This window comes from Bos javanicus, chromosome 24 (genome assembly GCF_032452875.1).
Source record: "Bos javanicus breed banteng chromosome 24, ARS-OSU_banteng_1.0, whole genome shotgun sequence".
In the NCBI taxonomy this organism is placed as follows: domain Eukaryota; kingdom Metazoa; phylum Chordata; class Mammalia; order Artiodactyla; family Bovidae; genus Bos; species Bos javanicus.
Genome location: NC_083891.1, coordinates 62,054,637 through 62,072,905, shown reverse-complemented (window position 1 = coordinate 62,072,905; position 18,269 = coordinate 62,054,637). Strand labels below are relative to the sequence as shown.

The window sequence follows — 18,269 nt, the reverse complement described above, 5'->3', positions numbered from 1 at the left end:
TGGTTTGTGAAAATAGGTTTATTTTCTATATTTTTGCAACCTTATGTAAGTTACAGCCACGTGTATGGGATACATAATGCTAGAAATGCACACAATATACATTTCCCTGTTGTTCAATGCTTTCTTCTAGGTTTCTATTACAAAAGGGCATGGAAGGCCACCTACTTATCCTTAATTATAAGAACAAATACATATGCCTGCATGCTTAGCCACTAAGTCGTGTCTCACTTGTTGCAACCTCATGGACTGTAGCCTACTAGGCTCCTCTGTCCATGGCATTCTCCAGGCAAGAAAACTGAAGTGGGTAGCCATTCCCTTCTCCAGGGGATCTTCCCGACCCAGGGATCGAACTCAGGTATCCTGCATTGCAGGTGGATTCTTCACCCTCTGAGCCACCAGGGAAGCCCACAAATACACATATTTCCTTAGAAAGAAAAATAAGTGATAACTGGCTTCAGTAGACAGTGACCATAATTTTTTAAAAAAGTATATAAAACAATAAATAATACAGTAAAAGTTAATGCTATAAAATAAACTGAGAGTAAGAAAGAGCTTAATGACATATCATCCCATTTTAGGAGGCCAAATGATTAATGGCAGGGGGCGGGTAATGTTATGATTGACAGATGTCACGCTATGTCTGTGTTTCTAGTTAGTGTGTAATAGAAGTTCAGAAAAGCAGAAACATGCAGAGGTCTCTAAAGATTTGGCACTTGCAGAAATCCTGAGGCTTATACCTCATATTATAAATTCCTGTGCAGAAACGGAAACTTTCAATTTAGGGTGATGCAAATCTACCCCAAAAGAGAATGCTCTTGGTTATCTTGTGCACAATAAAGAAGAGGAAAGGATGGTCTGCCACGAACTGCGGACCTCCGTGGCCTGTTCTCCCTGTTACGATGGCCCCAGTGCCGGCAGCAGCCTCAGTGCCCTCCTCGTTCACATCCACAGAAGCTTGATGAAACACTTCAGACAGAAACAGGTCATTCTTTTCTGACATGCCTGAGAAATTGGCTCGGCCTTGGCTGAAGGCATCGCCCATGCCCATGCCCGTGAGAATGGTCTTGAGTCCATAACGCTCTTCCAGTTTGAACCTGGGGATGTACACCTCCACGTCATCCTCACCCATGGTGTCCTCGCTGAGCCACTTGCTGAGTTTGTCAGGGGTGATTTCACTCTCCAACTGTGAATCCAAAACATAAAACCACTGAGTGCTTAGCAGAGAAAGACAACAACCTCTAATGCTGACAACCAATGACTTTACTATATTAAAGTAAAGTAGGTGATATTAAAATTTAATAGGTAAAAATTTTCCAAGAAGATAGCATATATGAGATGTGTTTAAGGCTTCTGAATTACTGGGAAACCTGGCACAATTTGTCTCAAACAAGTTCACATATTCAAACTGCACACCATTTCCTCAGATGTGGGCATGTGCAAGGGCTTCCCAGGTGACTCAGTGATAAAAAAAAAATCCACCTGCCAATGCAGGAGACGTGGGTTTGATCCTTGGGTCAGGAAGATCCCCTGGAGAGGAAATGGCTACCTGCTCCAGTAATCTTGCCTGGGAAATCCCAGGGACAGAGGAGTATGGCGGGCTGAAGTCCAGGGGGTCTCAAAGAGTCGGACGTGATTTAGCAACTAAATAGCAACAGCGGCAGCAGACATGTGCAAAGGTGAGTTTAGCCCCAGCGTTTAAAACAACGGAAGTTGGAATTCTTACCAACTCCAAGCCCGTAGAGGATTCAGCAATTCCATCTGGAAGCAGCAGGAACATACTGACCTCTCCAGCATATGGGAGTTCTAGAATCTGGACCTTCAGGTCTGCTATGTATCCAATGTTTAGCTTTTCATGCAGGAACATCATCTCTACTGATTTGTGCTGAGTCTAAAGTAATTAAAAAGTAAAATATGAAAGTTGATAGTAAGATGTCAAAAGATTTACAATCAGACACAAAAGAGAATGGGTTCTTCTTTCATGCTAAAGAAATAGATTTTTTAATTAAAAATTTGTTTTGAAATTTGTCAAAAACATCAAAATATATTTTAAAAAATAAAAATTTATTATTTGTATACTCTCACAGTGATTCTGATCTATTTTGTTTTTTCAAGATTATGCCCATTAATAATAAGATGGACAATTATAATTAAATACTAAAACATTTGTTCAGGACCTACTAGGGGTCAAGTACTCTGCAAAATCTCTTTGAATCTTTACAACAACATTTTGAGTTGGATATTATCATCCTAGTTTCACAGATCAAAAAAAGGAGTGTATGAACCACAACTAACATCATAGTTGGTACAGCCTACATATGAGTCCAAGATTGTGTAATTATAAAGCCCATGGTCTTTACCATTACTCATATGACCTCTCAGAAAATTACTAAGTGCTATTCAGTAACCTGAAAGAGTCAATCAACTATCCAGTGTGTATAACTTATAACTATTAATAGCAAATCATATCAATGAGTGGTCCCAATTTTTCTTTTTCTATTTTGTCAAAGACCCTAAAATATATATTAAGAAAATCTGTTTTATTTTCATTGTCTCATACCGAGTTCACATGGAAAGGATAAAGCCCCTTTAGTTTCTTCTGAAATGGAGTCTTCCATTTTCCTTTGAAGTAGATAGCATTCACCAGGACCATCTTGGTGTCTGCATCAACAGAACCTTCAGGTAACAAGTTTGGGATTTTGCCTACAGAAAATATGATATATGCTTATGTTTCATGATTAACAATTATGAAGTCATTATGATTTCTTGAATCTTTTGAGTCACCATCAAGCTTAGCATCCACATTTATCAAACTCTGCAGAGATGTTGATATTCACATTCAAATTTTTCTCTTAATTTATTTAAAACATAAGTAAAACTTTTTCAGGTTTGCAAAATTCAAAAGCAAATGAAGAAGTAATGTAATTAAGATTTAGAATTGCTATTAGACTTGGGAAAAAAATTTTAAGTTTCTTTTAATTTTTTTTTCTTTGTGCTGCATGCAGGATCTTATTCCTCTGACCAGAAACTGAACCTGCGTCCCTTGCTTTGAGAGCACAGAGTCTTAACCCCTGGACTGCCAGAGAAGTCCCAGAAAGTTTTTAATTCCTTTTATACTGTTTTCTCAAAGTTTTATAGTTATATGAAGTTAGTTCATTCAGATGGGAGTGAAAAAGAGACTCAAGGAATATAATGGGCTTCCCTAGTGGCTCAGATAGTAAAGAATCTGCCAGCAATGCAGAAGACCCGAGTTCAGTCCCTGGATGGTGAAGATCCCTTGGAGAAGAGAATTGCAACCCACTCCAGTATTGTTGCCTGGAGAATTTCATGGGCAGAGGAGCCTGGCTGGCTACAGTCCATGGGATCGCAAAGAGTCGGGCACGACTGAGTGACTGACTCTACCAAGGCATTTAATAGTGCATTTCCCTGTGTGTCAGTAGGCCCTTCTAGGTCTGGTCTAGACAGCCCATAGGTCTAACTCATTGATTCATCCAAACACAGTGTTTTGGAAGTTGTGCTGCACCTATATCAGGAATAGCACAGATTCATGAAGTAATAAAGGAAAAATTGTCCTGGGAGTGGGGCGGGCTTAGAATATTGGAAGAGACATTCTAAATCATTCAGGAAAGAAAGTGCAGTGAGTTCTATTAAGAGAGCTGAATAATGCAGAGAACTGTAACAACACAGAGAAGGGAATGAATGACTGAGTCCAAGAAAGTTCCCAGAAGTGATAATATCTGAGTGTGTGGTTTTTTTTTAAAGTTGGCTTAAGAAACAGCCCATTTATAGTGAATACCTGCTCTGCAATATTTCAACCACATTATTCTATTTACTCCTCACAACCATTCCAATAAGGGAGTATTATTAGTGTCATTTTAGGAAATTAGTGTCAAATAGGAAATCAACCTTGAATATTTGCTGGAAGGACTGATACTGAAGCTGAAGCTCCAATACTTTGGCCACCTGCTGGGAAGAGTCAACTCATTGGAAAAGACCCTGATGCTGGAAAGACTGAGAGCAAGAGGAGAAGGCAGCAACAGAGGATGAGATGGTTCTATGGCATCACTGACTCAATGGGCATGAGTCTGAGTAATCTGCAGGAGATAGTGAGGGACAGGGAAGCCTGGCTTGCTGCAGTTCATGGGGCGGCAAAGAGTTGGACGTGACTTAGCAACTGAACAGCAACACAAACGGACACCGTAGTGAGATCTTAGTAATCTTTCCAAGGTCACAATGCTTGGGAGCTGCTCAGAACTCCACTGTCTTCCATTTCTGCTGACAGATACAGGACTGAAGCAAAAAGGTCACTGTAGTCTGACCAGTTTCAGTACAGTTATTCAATATCTTCATTCAGTATGCTTGCTATGCTATGCTAAGTCACTTCATTTGTGTCCAACTCTGTGCGACCCCATAGACGGCAGCCCACCAGGCTTCCCCGTCCCTGGGATTCTCCAGGCAAGAACACTGGAGTGGGTTACCATTTCCTTCCCCAATGCATGAAAGTGAAAAGTGAAAGTGAAGTCACTCAGTTGTGTCCGACCCTCAGCAACCCCATGGACTGCAGCCTTCCAGGCTCCTCCATCCATGGGATTTTCCAGGCAAGAGTAGTGGAGTGGGGTGCCATTGCCTTCTCCGTCATTCAGTATAACCCCTAGCAATTAAAACTCCTGGTTACCACTTGGAAATCTACTGGGACTTTATTTAACTTTGTGACACATAATATTTGATCATAACAAGGAAAAAAGAAAATTTTCTCAAATTACTATAAAAATTGGTAAAACAATCAGTCTAAATGACTATTTGGCATTTTTGCAGTTTCACTGATTGATTTATAGCCATTCACCACAAATGCTTAGAAAGAAGAGAAATTCTTGCTGTTCTCAAAAAAGCAAAGCTTTCATGCATCTCTTTGATTTTGCAATCTGCTTTGACTTTCATTTTTGTTAAATCTTCACTTTCTCTGCTTCCTTTTTGTCAGTGGTACATCAATCTTTCAGAGCAGTAATTTAAAAATCTAGAAATGAAGAACTAAAGTAGGCCAACTGTTTTTAGAGGAACAATAATTCTTTTTTCAATTCTACAGAACTTAATACAAGTGCTTTTTCTATTATGGTAGCTAAGAAACGAGGATAGCATACTATGGTTTGAAATAATGTTTTAAACATAGGAGGCAGGGACTTCCCTAGTAGTCCAGTGGCTCAGATTCCATGCTGCCAACGCTGGGGGGCCCAGGTTCAATCCCTGGTCAGGAAACTAGATTTCACATGCCACAACTGTGACCCAACACAGCCAAATAAAAATGTATTTGCTGCTGCTGGTGGTAAGTCACTTCAGTCGTGTCCGACTCTGTGAGACCCCATAGACGGCAGCCCACCAGGCTCCACCGTCCCTGGGATTCTCCAGACAAGAACACTGGAGTGGGTTGCCATTTCCTTCTTCAATGCATGCAAGTGAAAAGTGAAAGTGAAGTCGCTCAGTCGTGTCTGACTCCTAGCGATCCCACAGACTGCAGCCCACCAGGCTCCTCCATCCATGGGATTTTCCAGGCAAGAGTACTGGAGTGGGGTGCCATCGCCTTCTCCAAAAATGTATTTTAAAGTAAATAAATAAGCATAGGAGATACGTGAAAATATGTTTTCTGCATTAAGTTATCAAACTCTTTAAACGTTAATTTGAAGAATTCCAGAATTAGACTAAGGCTCAGAAGAAGAGGAAACCCCAGCTGCACCAGGAACAGATAGTGGGATCTTGGATGAGGCAGTTAGAAACTGAGGACATGCGTAATACAGGTAGAAGTGGCTTAGACAGTTAATGGGAGATGAAGAAGGGACTGAAAGAACTGGACAGCATACTGACTCTGGATGGTGAAACAGAAGAAAGAGCTAAAATTTTGTGATCCCTCCTTTTTCCATTGCCCATATTCTCACATTACTCAGTTGAATATTGTTCCTTTTTTCTTTGTTTTTGTTTGCAGTGAACATAAAGTCACAATTATTTCAATACTGATATTTCCTAAATTAGAAAAGATCTGCCTCTTCTTATATTCTATTCAGTAATAATCCGAACCAGATTACTGAATATATATCTTCTATTAGTAGACTTTGATTATTTTTTTCTCACTTGCTGCTGCTAAGTCGCTTCAGTCGTGTCCGACTCTGTGCGACCCCACAGACGGCAGCCCCACCAGGCTCCCCCGTCCCTGGGATTCTCCAGGCAAGAACACTGGAGTGGGCTGCCATTTCCTTCTCCAATGCATGAAAGTGAAAACTGAAAGTGAAGTCACTCAGTCGTGTCTGACTCTTCTCGACCCCATGGACTGCAGCCCACCAAGCTCCCTCATCCATGGGATTTTCCAGGCAAGAGTACTGGAGTGGGGTGCCATTGCCTTCTCCGTTTTTCTCACTTAAAACACCACAAAGCTCAACAAGAATCAGGTTACATTAGCCAAAATAACTAAGATTAGGAGTAAGTGCTAAGTTCAAGGATTTTAAACGCACACACACACACACACACACATCAGAGTTTTCTACGTGGAAAGAAGAGCAGAAACTATTTCTTGGTTTTACCTTTGGTTTGAGTCTTGACCCAGGAATTAATCTGTTTTCTGGCATCTTCTGCACATTCTAGGAAGTCAACTGCCTGCGGTTCTGTAGAGTAATATTTCTTGGAGAGTTGCATGTATTCCTTTAAAGCGAAAAAATAGTGACAAGATTACTTAGAATATATACACAACAAGTGAAAGTGAAAGTGTTAGCTGCTCAGTTGTGTCCAACTCTTTGTGACCCCGTGGACTGTAGCCCGTTAGGCTCCTCTGTCCATGGAAATCTCCAGCCAAGAATACTGGAGTGGGCTGCCATGCCCTCCTCCGGGATATCCAACCATCTGTGGTGTATTTGTAAATTACAGGTTTCCTGTCAAGACTGGGGAGCCTGAAGCAGGGTACAGGGGAGGTTGGCTGGGAGCTGATTATGTGCTCTCTTGACACCCCCAATCCAGTCCCGACTGCCTTTGTTCTCCTGCATACTTTGCGCAATGAACACTGAATGGAGACGGAGAGGCTGGGCGTGGGGTTAGTGGTTCTGGGAGCACCTGTGCACACCTCCTGACTTGTGACTTTCCATGTGGGGTTTTTACAGTAGAAATAGGAAACACCCACAGAGGGAACACAAGCATGCCTGTGTTGGATCGTGTCCCATGGCCTCGGGGAGCCTTGCGAGCCTGAGTGGAATTCTCACCCTCTGGGAATGAATCAGAGAAAACAGCTTTGAAAGTGATCTTCCTGCGAGTTTGGGACCCTGCCATTTAGATCGCAGGTTTCACTCACTTCCTTGAATCTTGCAGATTTCTCTCCAAACAGTTTATTGGCACTTTCCAATAAATACTCCCCCATGGACACGTTGATAGTGTTGCTGAGAGAATGGAAGGATGAATGGATTACCCCCGCAGCTTGTGCCTTAAAAGGAAAGGAGAGATTCAATTTATATAACTCAGGACTTCTAAACAAGATATTTCTTAAGCAATAGTATTTTTTTCTAGGATATCAATAAAATGCTGTATTACAATATACTTTTTTTTCTGGCACTTTAGAGGTAACTCAGGAAATAATTTTGATATGGATATAGTACATTAAAACTTATGAGATAATTTTTGACTTGTTTCAGATTTTTCTCTGCCCATAGGATTGGATTTATCTGTAACAGAACTGAGATCCTAGAAAAAGTCAGGGTCCCTTGATACTTACCTAAGCTATAGTCTCTAAGCAATTTTTATTATATTAAAATGTTACCTTAGAAATGTTCTTTTAAAAGTTTATATAACTTCTACAAGTCCTTTGGCATAATTAAGGGGTTGTCTGTGCAATGGAATCTGGAGTTTAGAAAACATAAAATCGAGGGGAATTCCAATCCCCAACCTGAAGTTTGCGAGCATGATGACAGACACAGGGCTTAGTCACAGCAGTGGCTGGGTGAAGCTGAGGTCAGAGCCCTGAAGATGGACCATCAGCTGTCCACTCAGGCCTGGCAGAATCGCCTTTTGAAGAGGCCTTCTCATCATCTTGAGTCTGTAATTCCCTGAGTGACAGACAGATGGAGCATCAGCATCCCTAAGAAGGAACCTGTGAGAGGACCTAAATCAGAGTGTGATTGTGGAAGTTATTTACCAGTAGGAGCCCATCTACACCAGGCTCTTATAATGTAGCTGAATAGTGTTTAAGGAAGTGGAATACTGGGAAAATATACTAACTTGAGATTGACTAGATGAATGGATGGTAGATAGATAGAGAGTAGATGATGATCACAATAATGATGATAAATAGGTGGATAGATTGGTGGTGTTCTTTTGTTAATAATGATGATGATGATAGATCCACAGATAGGGAGAGAGAAGGAAGATAGATAGATAGTAGATGATGATCATAATGATGACAGTAGGTAGATAGATAGATAGATAGATGTGTGCTTGTGATCAGTCGCTCAGTTGGGTCCAACTCTTTGTGACTCTTTGAACTGTAATCCACCAAGCTCCTCTGTCCATGGGATTTTTCAGGCAAGAATACTGGAGTGGGTTGCCATTTCCTCTCCAGGGAATCATCTTATCCAGGGATTGAACCTGCGTCTCCTGCATTGCAGGCAGATTATTTACCACTGAGCCATTGGGGAAGCCCTAGATAGATAGGGAGAGAGGAGATAAAGGATACATGAAGGTCAGTGACCTCTTCTGAAGTCACCAGGCCTGGCCACCTCCATTCCTCAATTACTTGTCACCCCTTACTCTGGAAATCTGCATTCACACATGTGTATAGTAGGAGTCTCTACCGTGGCTTTAGAATGAATTATACATACCCAACTAATGGCAGAGTAATGTGACAGAATTTACAAACAGTCTTGACCTGGAAGTCATAAAGCATGGATTCTACCCCAGGTCTGCCCTTCCCTATGAGAGTGACTGTAAGATATTTACTCAAGGACTGTGAGTCTTAATTTTCTTCCTATGAAAGGTGGAAGTTGTACTAGGTTCCTTCCCTAATATTGTGACTTTAAGACAAGAAGTTTCTGGAAACAAAATACAAAAGAACTAGGAATGGATGAGTCAGATACCTGCAAAATAGCATCAGGATAGGTGCCCCTCTGGATCTGCTGTGAGAAATCACAACTGCTGAGGCTCCGTGGGGTCACTGGGGTGCCTCTGTGGACTCCAACTTGGTTAAACTGAAGCACCTACAATTGGAATTCGAGAAAATTTGGTACATTTTTCTGCTGCATTATTTAGCTTTTAAACCAATGGCTGTCAAGTACCTCCTAGTGGTCCTACGTCAAGTTCCCTGCCTTTGTGTCTGGGCACAAAGCACAGATGCTCTTCAAGTGTAATATGTGTCAGTCCATGAAATTCCCTTCATGGGAATTAGCATGAGTTATTTTATACTAATTCAAATACTGGCCATTTTGACCAAAAAAAATATAATGAGATGATTTATAATCTTTTAATTAAATTATCTAAATTATCACCCAACTCATAAACTTCCTTGAAAACATCCCAGTATTTTGAAGGAAGTAATAAGGCTAATGCCTGACCCTGTATCTCTCTGTTCAGTGGCCTTACACATTATACCCTTCTAGACTGTTAACCATTAGCAGCCACTGCTAGCTTCAGCACAAAAACAGGGTGCTCAGTATTACCAAGGATCACCTAAAACATCTGCACATACATTATCTACACATAAAGAAATCCCTCACTTCTGTCCATGTTGGGGGAAGATGGCAGGGGTCAGATGACAATATGAATTCCTTTTTTAAATATTTATTTGCATCTATGTATTTATTTAGCTGCCCATGGTCTTAGTTGCGGCAGGCAGCATCTTTAGTTGCGGCATGCAGGGTCTTTAGTTTCCACATGTTCCCCGACCAGGGATCAGATCCAGGTCCCCTTGTGTTGGGAGCACAGAGTCTTAGCCACTGGACCACCAAGACATCCCAATGTGAATTTCTTTATGTTGTAAGTGGCAGGTCCAGCTAACAGTGAAACTGGCAGGTGCAGACTGGCCCAGGAAGGTGCCTCAAGCCCCCTCCCCCAGTACAGTAGATTCCTCCACCTGACCCTGACACCCACCCACCCCCATCTCCAGCATCCTTTCAGTCCCAGCGCCATGGGGCCCCAGGCAGGGAGGAACTTATTGGTAAAGCATTGATGGTGGAGGCTCTGCCAAGGAAGGGAAGGCAACCTTGCCCAGCAGATGGTGGATTTCTAGGCTGGAAGGAGAGGTGTTAGGATTTCTGGGGTCTTTCTCTGCTCTTCAGATCATATATTATAAGTTCCTACCTAATACTCTCTGAAAAGCAGCCTGACTGACACTGTAAAAGGGAGGAATACTTTGTGTAAGAGCTTCTCTGGTTGTCCTACCTTTTAAGGAAGTTGACCCATAAGCTGGGGTCTCTGGGCAGCACTGAAGCCCACTCGAGTCATGGCAAGAGTCCTTGCAGGTGTGGGGTGTGTGTCATGGTCCTGAGCCAGGCTGAGGCAGGCACCCTGCCCAGAGATCTGGCCTGGCCCAGGCCGGTCTGTGGCCTTATCCTAAAGATAAGAGCTGGGTAAAAATACTCCTGCAAATCTCACATTGCCTGTACTCTGAAAGAGAGTATCTATTTATTCTATTTGCTCCTTTTTCCCCTGCAACTGTTCCAGCCTTACCAGCTATACCAGTTCCCAAATGTGGGCAGCCTCTTCCTGCCCTGATTTTCTCATCTGTAAAGTTAATACGGTAATCAGAGCACCTACCTCACAGGATTTTGTATTCTGTGGATAAATTCATAAAACATTCTCAGCAAGGTGCCTGGCTGGGGCATTGTAAGTATCAGCTATGAAAACAATTAGTTCTACCACATGCCTCTCCTGTTAACTCTAATCTTCATACTCATCTTGCCCAATATACATTTTCATTTACATTTTAAAAATAAGAAAGTTACTACTAGACTCTTTTGAGTTATCAAATGGTGTTCGAGAGGTCTGCAACTATTGTACAAAATATGTGGTTAACAATCCGCATTCAGAGAAGGCAATGGCACCCCACTCCAGTACTCTTGCCTAGAAAATCCCGTGGACGGAGGAGCCTGGTAGGCTGCAGTCCATGGGGTCGGGAAGAGTCGGACATGACTGAAGCAACTTAGCAGCAGCAGCAGCAGCAGCAACAACAATCTGGATTATGTATGATCCAATTAATATAGTTTATGGGTACAGAATGTCTCTCATCCAAGTACTAACCAGGCCCAGCCCTGCTTAGCTTCCAAGATTGGGAGGGTTCAGGGTGGTATAGCCATAGACCATACAGAATTCCTTTGAGGAAGAAGAAGATACTCTAAAATTAGACTGTGGTGATGGCTGCACAATTCTTGTCAATATACTAAGAACTACTGAATTGTAAACTTTAAATGGGTGAATTTTATGAAATGTAAACTATATCTCAACAAAGTTGTTCTTATAAAATGAAAAATAAGAAAGCTGAGGCTCAGAGTGTTTAAATGTCTTCATTTACACACCTAGTAAGTGGCAGAACCACCAACCAAAGACAGGCAGGTCTGTCCCCAAAGTCCAGGCTTCCATGTCCAAACTAAAAAGCATCTCCTCTTTTTTTTGGTAGAGAATTAAGCCAATTTGCCTTTGAATTTTAAAATCTTCCCATGTGGCAGAGTTACAAGAAAACTGTATATAAAATTCTTGTCCCACGTGCAAAACATACTTTCCAAACACAGAAAAGCTGTGTTGTGCCATGAGTGACCACTAAGTTATTTTCCTCTGGCAGCAAAATCAAGATTTTCTCTTTAGCACCTAGAGCATGGCGTCTATCCTCAAAAAAAAAAAAAAGAAAAAGAAAAAAATGCTTCTGATTCTTTTACATTAAAAAAATGGAGACTTCCCTGGTGGTCCAGTGGTTAAGACTCCATGCTTCCAGTGCAGGGGGAAGGGAATTAACAGTCCTCATGCCACACAGCATGGCCAAAAACTAAATAAAAATAAAAATTGAAGTCCGTGATGTTTTCTAAAGTTTTTAATGGAGTTCACTGCCTTTTTTTTTTTCAAGGCAAAGAAAATAAAGGGGAAGGCATTTTGCAAAATGTGGCTGGTATCAAAGAATTGAGCAACTGGGCTTTGTTGTGAGTCTTGATGTTCAAACTGCCACAAACAGAGAGAGAAGCTCCCAGCCCTTTTCCTCCTGCGGTGAGATTGGCTAACACTCTGTGTGAGCCACTCCAAATGAGGCCTGCCTTAAGTGGGTCACTGTGTACCTGGAAGACTGTCCACCTCCCTGTACCCACACACTCAGGTGCGATTCTCACGGGAAACTCCAGGGTGACTGAGGACAGCATCCACGCTTGTGAGAAACAGAGCTTGACGCCCAGCACTCGGTGCTGAGCTCTGTACACACGAGTAGGAAAGAATTTTAACGATATAATTACCTCGTCTCCTCACGGATCCAGGGAAGACAGGATCATGTGAACTTTAATAGCACCACATTCATCCCAGAGGATGACTGCTGTGTACAAGTGAAGTAAGTCAATGTATTTCCACAGTCCCTGACCCAGTGAAAGGGTCCCCTGACTAAGCTGGTGTCCATTCACCAAGGAAGGAAGCCAGAGGCCCTGATAGAAAGACCCCACAGTGCTGGCCCCCCGACCACCTTGACTTTGAAGACTGGCCATCCCGTCAGCCCCGTTTTTTGACATGAGCTCACGGGGCGGAAAATGTTGTCTGAGGCCCTCCGAAGCTGTGTTGCTCTCGGTGCCTCCCTCAGAGTGCAGAGACCAAGCTCTGGGACAGCTTTTTTCTCTTCATGGCACTCTCCTAAAACCACTACTAGGAATTCATAAACGGAAAGAGCCTGAGATGAGAGAGCAGAAACCAGAGGAACCCAAAGAAAGGTGCTTCAGTCCCACTGTCCATCCGTCAGTGATGCTCTTAAAATCAGTAAGAGATAAAGCAGACAAATCTTTTGAAAAATATAAACATTATCAGATGTCAGATATAGTCACTATTAACTATTTCTAATGTTGCAGGATAAGAAAACTGATAATCCTTCTACTATATCTACCATTGAGGATTTTCGTGGTTTGGCTCTTTTATATATTTGAATCTAAGTAACTTGTGTTGTAATGGCTTGTGATGATTGCTGAGGGCATGGGTTCGATCCCTGGTGGGGGAACTAAGATCCCACTAGCCACTGACTGTTATAGTCCAGATCCTGTAAGCATATAATCAGAGCAGTTCTGCAATTCAGTTCAGGAATCCTTCAGTCCCAACTGGGAACTTTAACAGAAACTCACTTGGGCTATCTGGTCTGCAGTATTGCCCCGGGCGCCCAGGTAGACCATGGCCATGGTGGAGGAGATGCTCCAGGGACAGAAGAAGAGATTCTGGGTGTTGGCGCTTGTATTTGCCAGATGCTTGAAGAAATTGAGGGCAAAGATTGTATTTGCCACATAAAGTTCTTCCATTGTCTCAATCTGGAAGGAAAACGAGGAAAAGCAACAGCTCTAAAAGATGACTCAACATTTTGAGTGATGTCAGTGGCGTAGCACAGGCTGTACCCTGCACAGGGCAGGGGTTTCCTCTCTGTTCTCCTTTAACTGAACAGGGTCAGCAGCATCGTGACCCTGGGACCTGTGCAGCCACTAAAGGTTCCACTCTCGGTGCGGTGCGCTGCTGTCACAACCCGGCAGTTCCTTAGTAACTTTATACAAAGGGCCCTCCCTGCATTTCCCTTTTGCACTGGACCCTGCAAATGACACAGCTGATCCTGCGATAGAGGGAACAGTCCTGGGATGCATGGTGACCCTCCACCTCATAATAATGATAATAACAGCAATAACAATAAATAGCCCTTATTGAGTTCTTAACTGTACAACAGATGCTGTGTTCAACATTTCACCTGTACTAAACCAGTTAATCCTCACACAAACCCTGTGAGGAAGGCACTGCTATTCTTGCGCTTACACAGGAAAAAACTACTGCCCAAATAGAATCAGAAAAGTGACCCATGTCACTCGACTATAAGTGACAGGACTGAAGCCAGGTTGGTGGATGGCCTTCAGGGTCATACTCTCAACCTCTGTGTTGTACCTACAAACACACATCACACGTACAGACACACAGATACACACACTAGGGTCTTCCCTGGTGGCTCAGTCCGTAAAGAATCCACCTGAAATGCAGGAGACCACCTGCAATGCAGGAAACCCACATTTGATCCCTGGGTCGGGAAGATCCCCTGGAGAAGGAAACGGCAACCCACTCCAGTATTCTTGCCTGGGAAATCCCATGGGCAGAGGAGCCTGGTAGGCTACAGTCCACAGGGTCGCAAGAGTCCATGGACATGATTTAGTGACTAAACCATCACCATCACACACTCGAGGAAAACACACACATATTCAAATGCCTGCCACATGCACACATACTCTTGTTGGCCCCAGTGGAGATGGCCAAACTCCTTTCTAGAAGTGGCTTAGACTCACCTTTTGAGAGGGAGCATTTCACACTGCCCTATCTCCCACTCCTACACCCCCTCCACTCACTCACACACCACAGCCTTTCTACCAAAGCGCCCCCTGTGCTGAGCAGCTCATTGCTGGGATGCTGGAAAGGCCCCCCTCCTCCCACCACCCCTAGCAGGGCAGTCAACACCAGGTCCCTCTGCAGGAGTGGTCCTGGATTTATGGAGCTCACATACGCACACATGAACACACACACCCCATCCACCGTCTGAAGATAAATGACAGACACACCTTCCGTGACCTAAAACTCGCATGCAGCCAAACGCTTGGACACACCCAGGTGTGGGTGGGTACCTGCTGGTTCTAGCCGACAGACTGTATCTTACACTTTCACAAAGGCTTCAAACACACCCTGCAATTACCAGAATCTATAAATATACCAAGCTACGCTGACACTCATCATTCCACAGGAACCTTCTGGGGACGGTGGCTGGGGAGCCACTGGGGGAGGCCCTGGAGGAGGCTCTCTGCAGCCTTGGGCTCCCCCAGCGGGGCCTCCAGGCTCACGTCTCCCCAGTCCACGGCTGTCATGTGAACACTCGGTTTGCAAACATTTCTCGTGAAGAAAGTGATTGCCATTTGTATCAAAATTTCTCGTGTGAGATACCACCCAATTGTATTTTATCAAGACAAAATAGTAAAGTAAATAAAACATGTCCCCAAAACTCTCTCATGCCTTCTTGTCTCCTTTAATTTATAATATTCACAGGATCAATGTGAGGTACATATTCTGATCTTTATTCTATAGGTTACATCCTGAGACATATATAAGGTCACAGAGTTTGTATGTAATGATGCAGGGATTCAAGCTCAGGATTCAAGCTTCAGAAACCCACTCTGTCCAATGTCACTCACACTTCACCTGCTGATGTTTAACTGCTACGTGTAAGTGTTTCAGCCAGTTACTGGTTTGAGAAATGCTAGAAAGAGGAAATAAAAAGAGGAAGGAAGACAATTTGTAATACTACTAGAAGGCTTAAGTTTCAAAAAATCACTTTTTTCCCTTGCTTCATCACTGAGATTAGATTAACCTGGGTGACTCAGGAATTTGTTTCCTCTTCCTTCTCAATTTTAAAATCATCCTTATGATGAATTATTCCTCTCAAAAACATTTCAAAAACAGAGAATTAATAGCATAAATATTTCTCTATTGTGTGCAATAAAATAAAGAATTGGAGCTATAAAAATAAACTTAAGCCTGGGAATTCCCTAGTGATCCAGTGTTTAAGACTCGGAACTTTCATTGCTGAGGGCACGGGCTCAATCCCTGGCTGGGGAACTGAGATCCCACAAGCTGCATCATGTGACCAATTAATTAATTAACTAGTTAATGTAGGCTTCTCCTATACCTAATTCTTTATAATGACCTGAATAGCCAGTCACTTTGACACTAGCAAAATTTGTCAAGACAAATGAAAAGTGAGGGGTTTTAATGCCAAGTTAGAAGTCCAGTTGACTGTGACTATTTTGTTAAAAAAATTAAAAAGTAAGGACAGAATTAAATCACTCCAGATATATTTACTTGTTTTTAAAATAGTCTAAATTCTATCTTTCAGATAGGTGAAATTAACTGCATTTAACATAAAAAATAATGTGTGATGTCTCTATCACAGTTACCACATTCCTTCGGCCTCACTGTTTTATTTCCCTTGCATAATTACTTGGCTGGTAAACCTAGTAATTCTTGTTATACCAATGAAAATATGAAGATGTTGACAGCACAGCTGGTTTCAAAGCGTAGACTAGCTTCCAATTCCAGCTCTAGTGCTGTCCCTTGGAGAAGGAAATGGCACCCCACTCCAGTGTTCTTGCCTGGAGAATCCCAGGGACCAGGAGCCTGGTGGGCTGCCGTCTATGGGGTCGCACAGAGTCGGACACGACTGAAGCGACTTAGCAGCAGCAGCAGCAGTGCTGTCCCTGCAGACCTTTCAAATAAGGTTTGAGAAGTTTATATTCATAGAAATCTGTGAATATATCATATATATGTGTATATATACACAGTGTCTTCTGACTCTACCACACATCCACCCTACATTTAAGTGGGAATCTGCCTAAGACCATGTAAAATCGAAGCCACTGAGTGACATCAGAATCTCTCAGAACAGGAAACACCTGTTGTGAATTTCTTAACACTAGGGTGAGTTACACAACTTCAACAATTTCTAGGTATTATACTCTTAAGCAACGTTTGATATTATCTTTAGAAGAACAAACAGTTGAAAATCACATTGGGGCTGGTCTCTGTGATGCTTGTGTTGGTTCCTGAAATGCAAGCTGACAGACGTGCCGCTGAAACTTGGCACAGGCGGCAGGGAGCTCAGGCCCATGGCCACACTCCCTCTGCTCACTGGCATCGAACGGTAGATTCGAGTTTGCTGTAGCATTTTTAAGTGAATTTTTTTGCAGCAACACAGTGTAAATATTTTGAAATTGACCAGAAAAATTAATGACACAGAGAAAACAATAACTTCAAGGAAATATCCCATTCCAAATTACCAAGTTTTCCCCCATAAAATTAAAAGCCTATTCTGTATTTGATTTATTTCATAATGAATAATTATTTGTTTATGGGATATTAAATTATTTATTGAACTATTACTTCAGTCAGTCTAGCAACTAACTGGGCTGTTCTTTCTCTTTCACTAAATTGACCAATTATCAAACTAAATTCAATAAGTATATTCTGGTATTGAATTGAACCACTCAGTTTCCTGCTTTATTTCTGGTTGTTTCAGATGAAAACTGAGTCCTCTTTTTGTCTTTATCATATTTATGTACAATTTATAAATTACTTTCAGTTGCTAAAAAAAAATACATTTTAATTGGTCTAGCTATTTTCATTAAATTCAGTGCCAAACAAGAACTGGTAAAGGACACACACATTCTAAGCTGTTCAGGAAAACTGACATCACAACTAGAATGTACATTTGGGTTTGGTGAGTGTTACATAGGCATTTGCTGATCTCTGAGATTTAAGATTATGTATAACTTAATTTAATTCAAATCTTGAACCAAAATATTCTCAAACAAGCAACTAAACAAGAAAACACCGTTAAACTTTTACTCATCCTCTAAAAACATCCCACAGTTTAATTTTCATTATGTTAATAATACCAGTATGCAAAATAAAACCCTATTTCACAGAGAGAGACATGGAAATGGCTGAAATACCTGGTCCTTCTCTGCCTGACAGGAAACGGCCTTCTCAGCGTTGTTAGTGTTCAGACATGGCAATGACCGGTTTTATAAAGCTCTGCCCCTCCCACGTGGCATTTTTTTTCTCTCTCTATCTGTGTCCTTTGAGTGATTCAACATTTTACTCAGAAGGACATCATTAGAATAGAAATGCTCATTTGCTAAGGCATCATTTACGAAGATGACATCATTCAGAAACTTTAAAATTTAGCAATACCTACACATGCCTGTTAAAATTAGCTAAAATCTAAAAAAAATGAATAAAATAAAATAAAATTAGCTAAAATCTGTCAGCCCCAGTTTCAACAGTCCCCTCTTTAGCTTGCTCTCTTGGTAAGAAATTCTACAATGTCTCTTCAATCTTTTGACAAGAATGGCCTGGGAGCTTTTTGCAATACTTAAAAAGCAATGGAATCCTTTCTCTTTTGAATCTAGACAGCCCCCAAACAATTCTTTGGGAACAGGGGAAAAAAAACACTTTTCTTCCTTATAAATTCTTTATTTTAAACCCTGTTACATTTTCTCAAGCTATAATTA

At 41.9% G+C, this 18,269-nt stretch overlaps 1 protein-coding gene across 1 annotated transcript; it reads right to left on the bottom strand.

The window, feature by feature from the left end:
- LOC133237846 (plasminogen activator inhibitor 2-like) lies at positions 1–17,796 on the bottom strand. Its single transcript, XM_061400409.1, has 8 exons — positions 17,709–17,796; positions 13,311–13,490; positions 9,096–9,215; positions 7,322–7,450; positions 6,564–6,681; positions 2,558–2,700; positions 1,724–1,888; positions 1–1,183 (listed from the first exon to the last, which is right to left on the bottom strand). The coding sequence occupies exons 2-8, from the start codon at positions 13,479–13,481 to the stop codon at positions 779–781; spliced, it is 1,251 nt and encodes a 416-aa protein (XP_061256393.1). The 5' UTR covers positions 13,482–13,490; positions 17,709–17,796; the 3' UTR covers positions 1–778.
- Between the last annotated feature and the right edge of the window lie 473 nt (positions 17,797–18,269).

Excerpts from the sequence above, each read along its gene's own strand:
- LOC133237846 (XM_061400409.1), bottom strand. The coding sequence starts at position 13,481 with ATGGAAGAACTTTATGTGGCAAATACAATCTTTGCCCTCAATTTCTTC. Across the intron at positions 7,451-9,095 it reads ATCCTGATGCTATTTTGCAG|GCACAAGCTGCGGGGGTAAT; the intron begins GTATCTGACTCA and ends TTTCCTTTTAAG. Across the intron at positions 6,682-7,321 it reads AATCTGCAAGATTCAAGGAA|GAATACATGCAACTCTCCAA; the intron begins GTGAGTGAAACC and ends TTCGCTTTAAAG.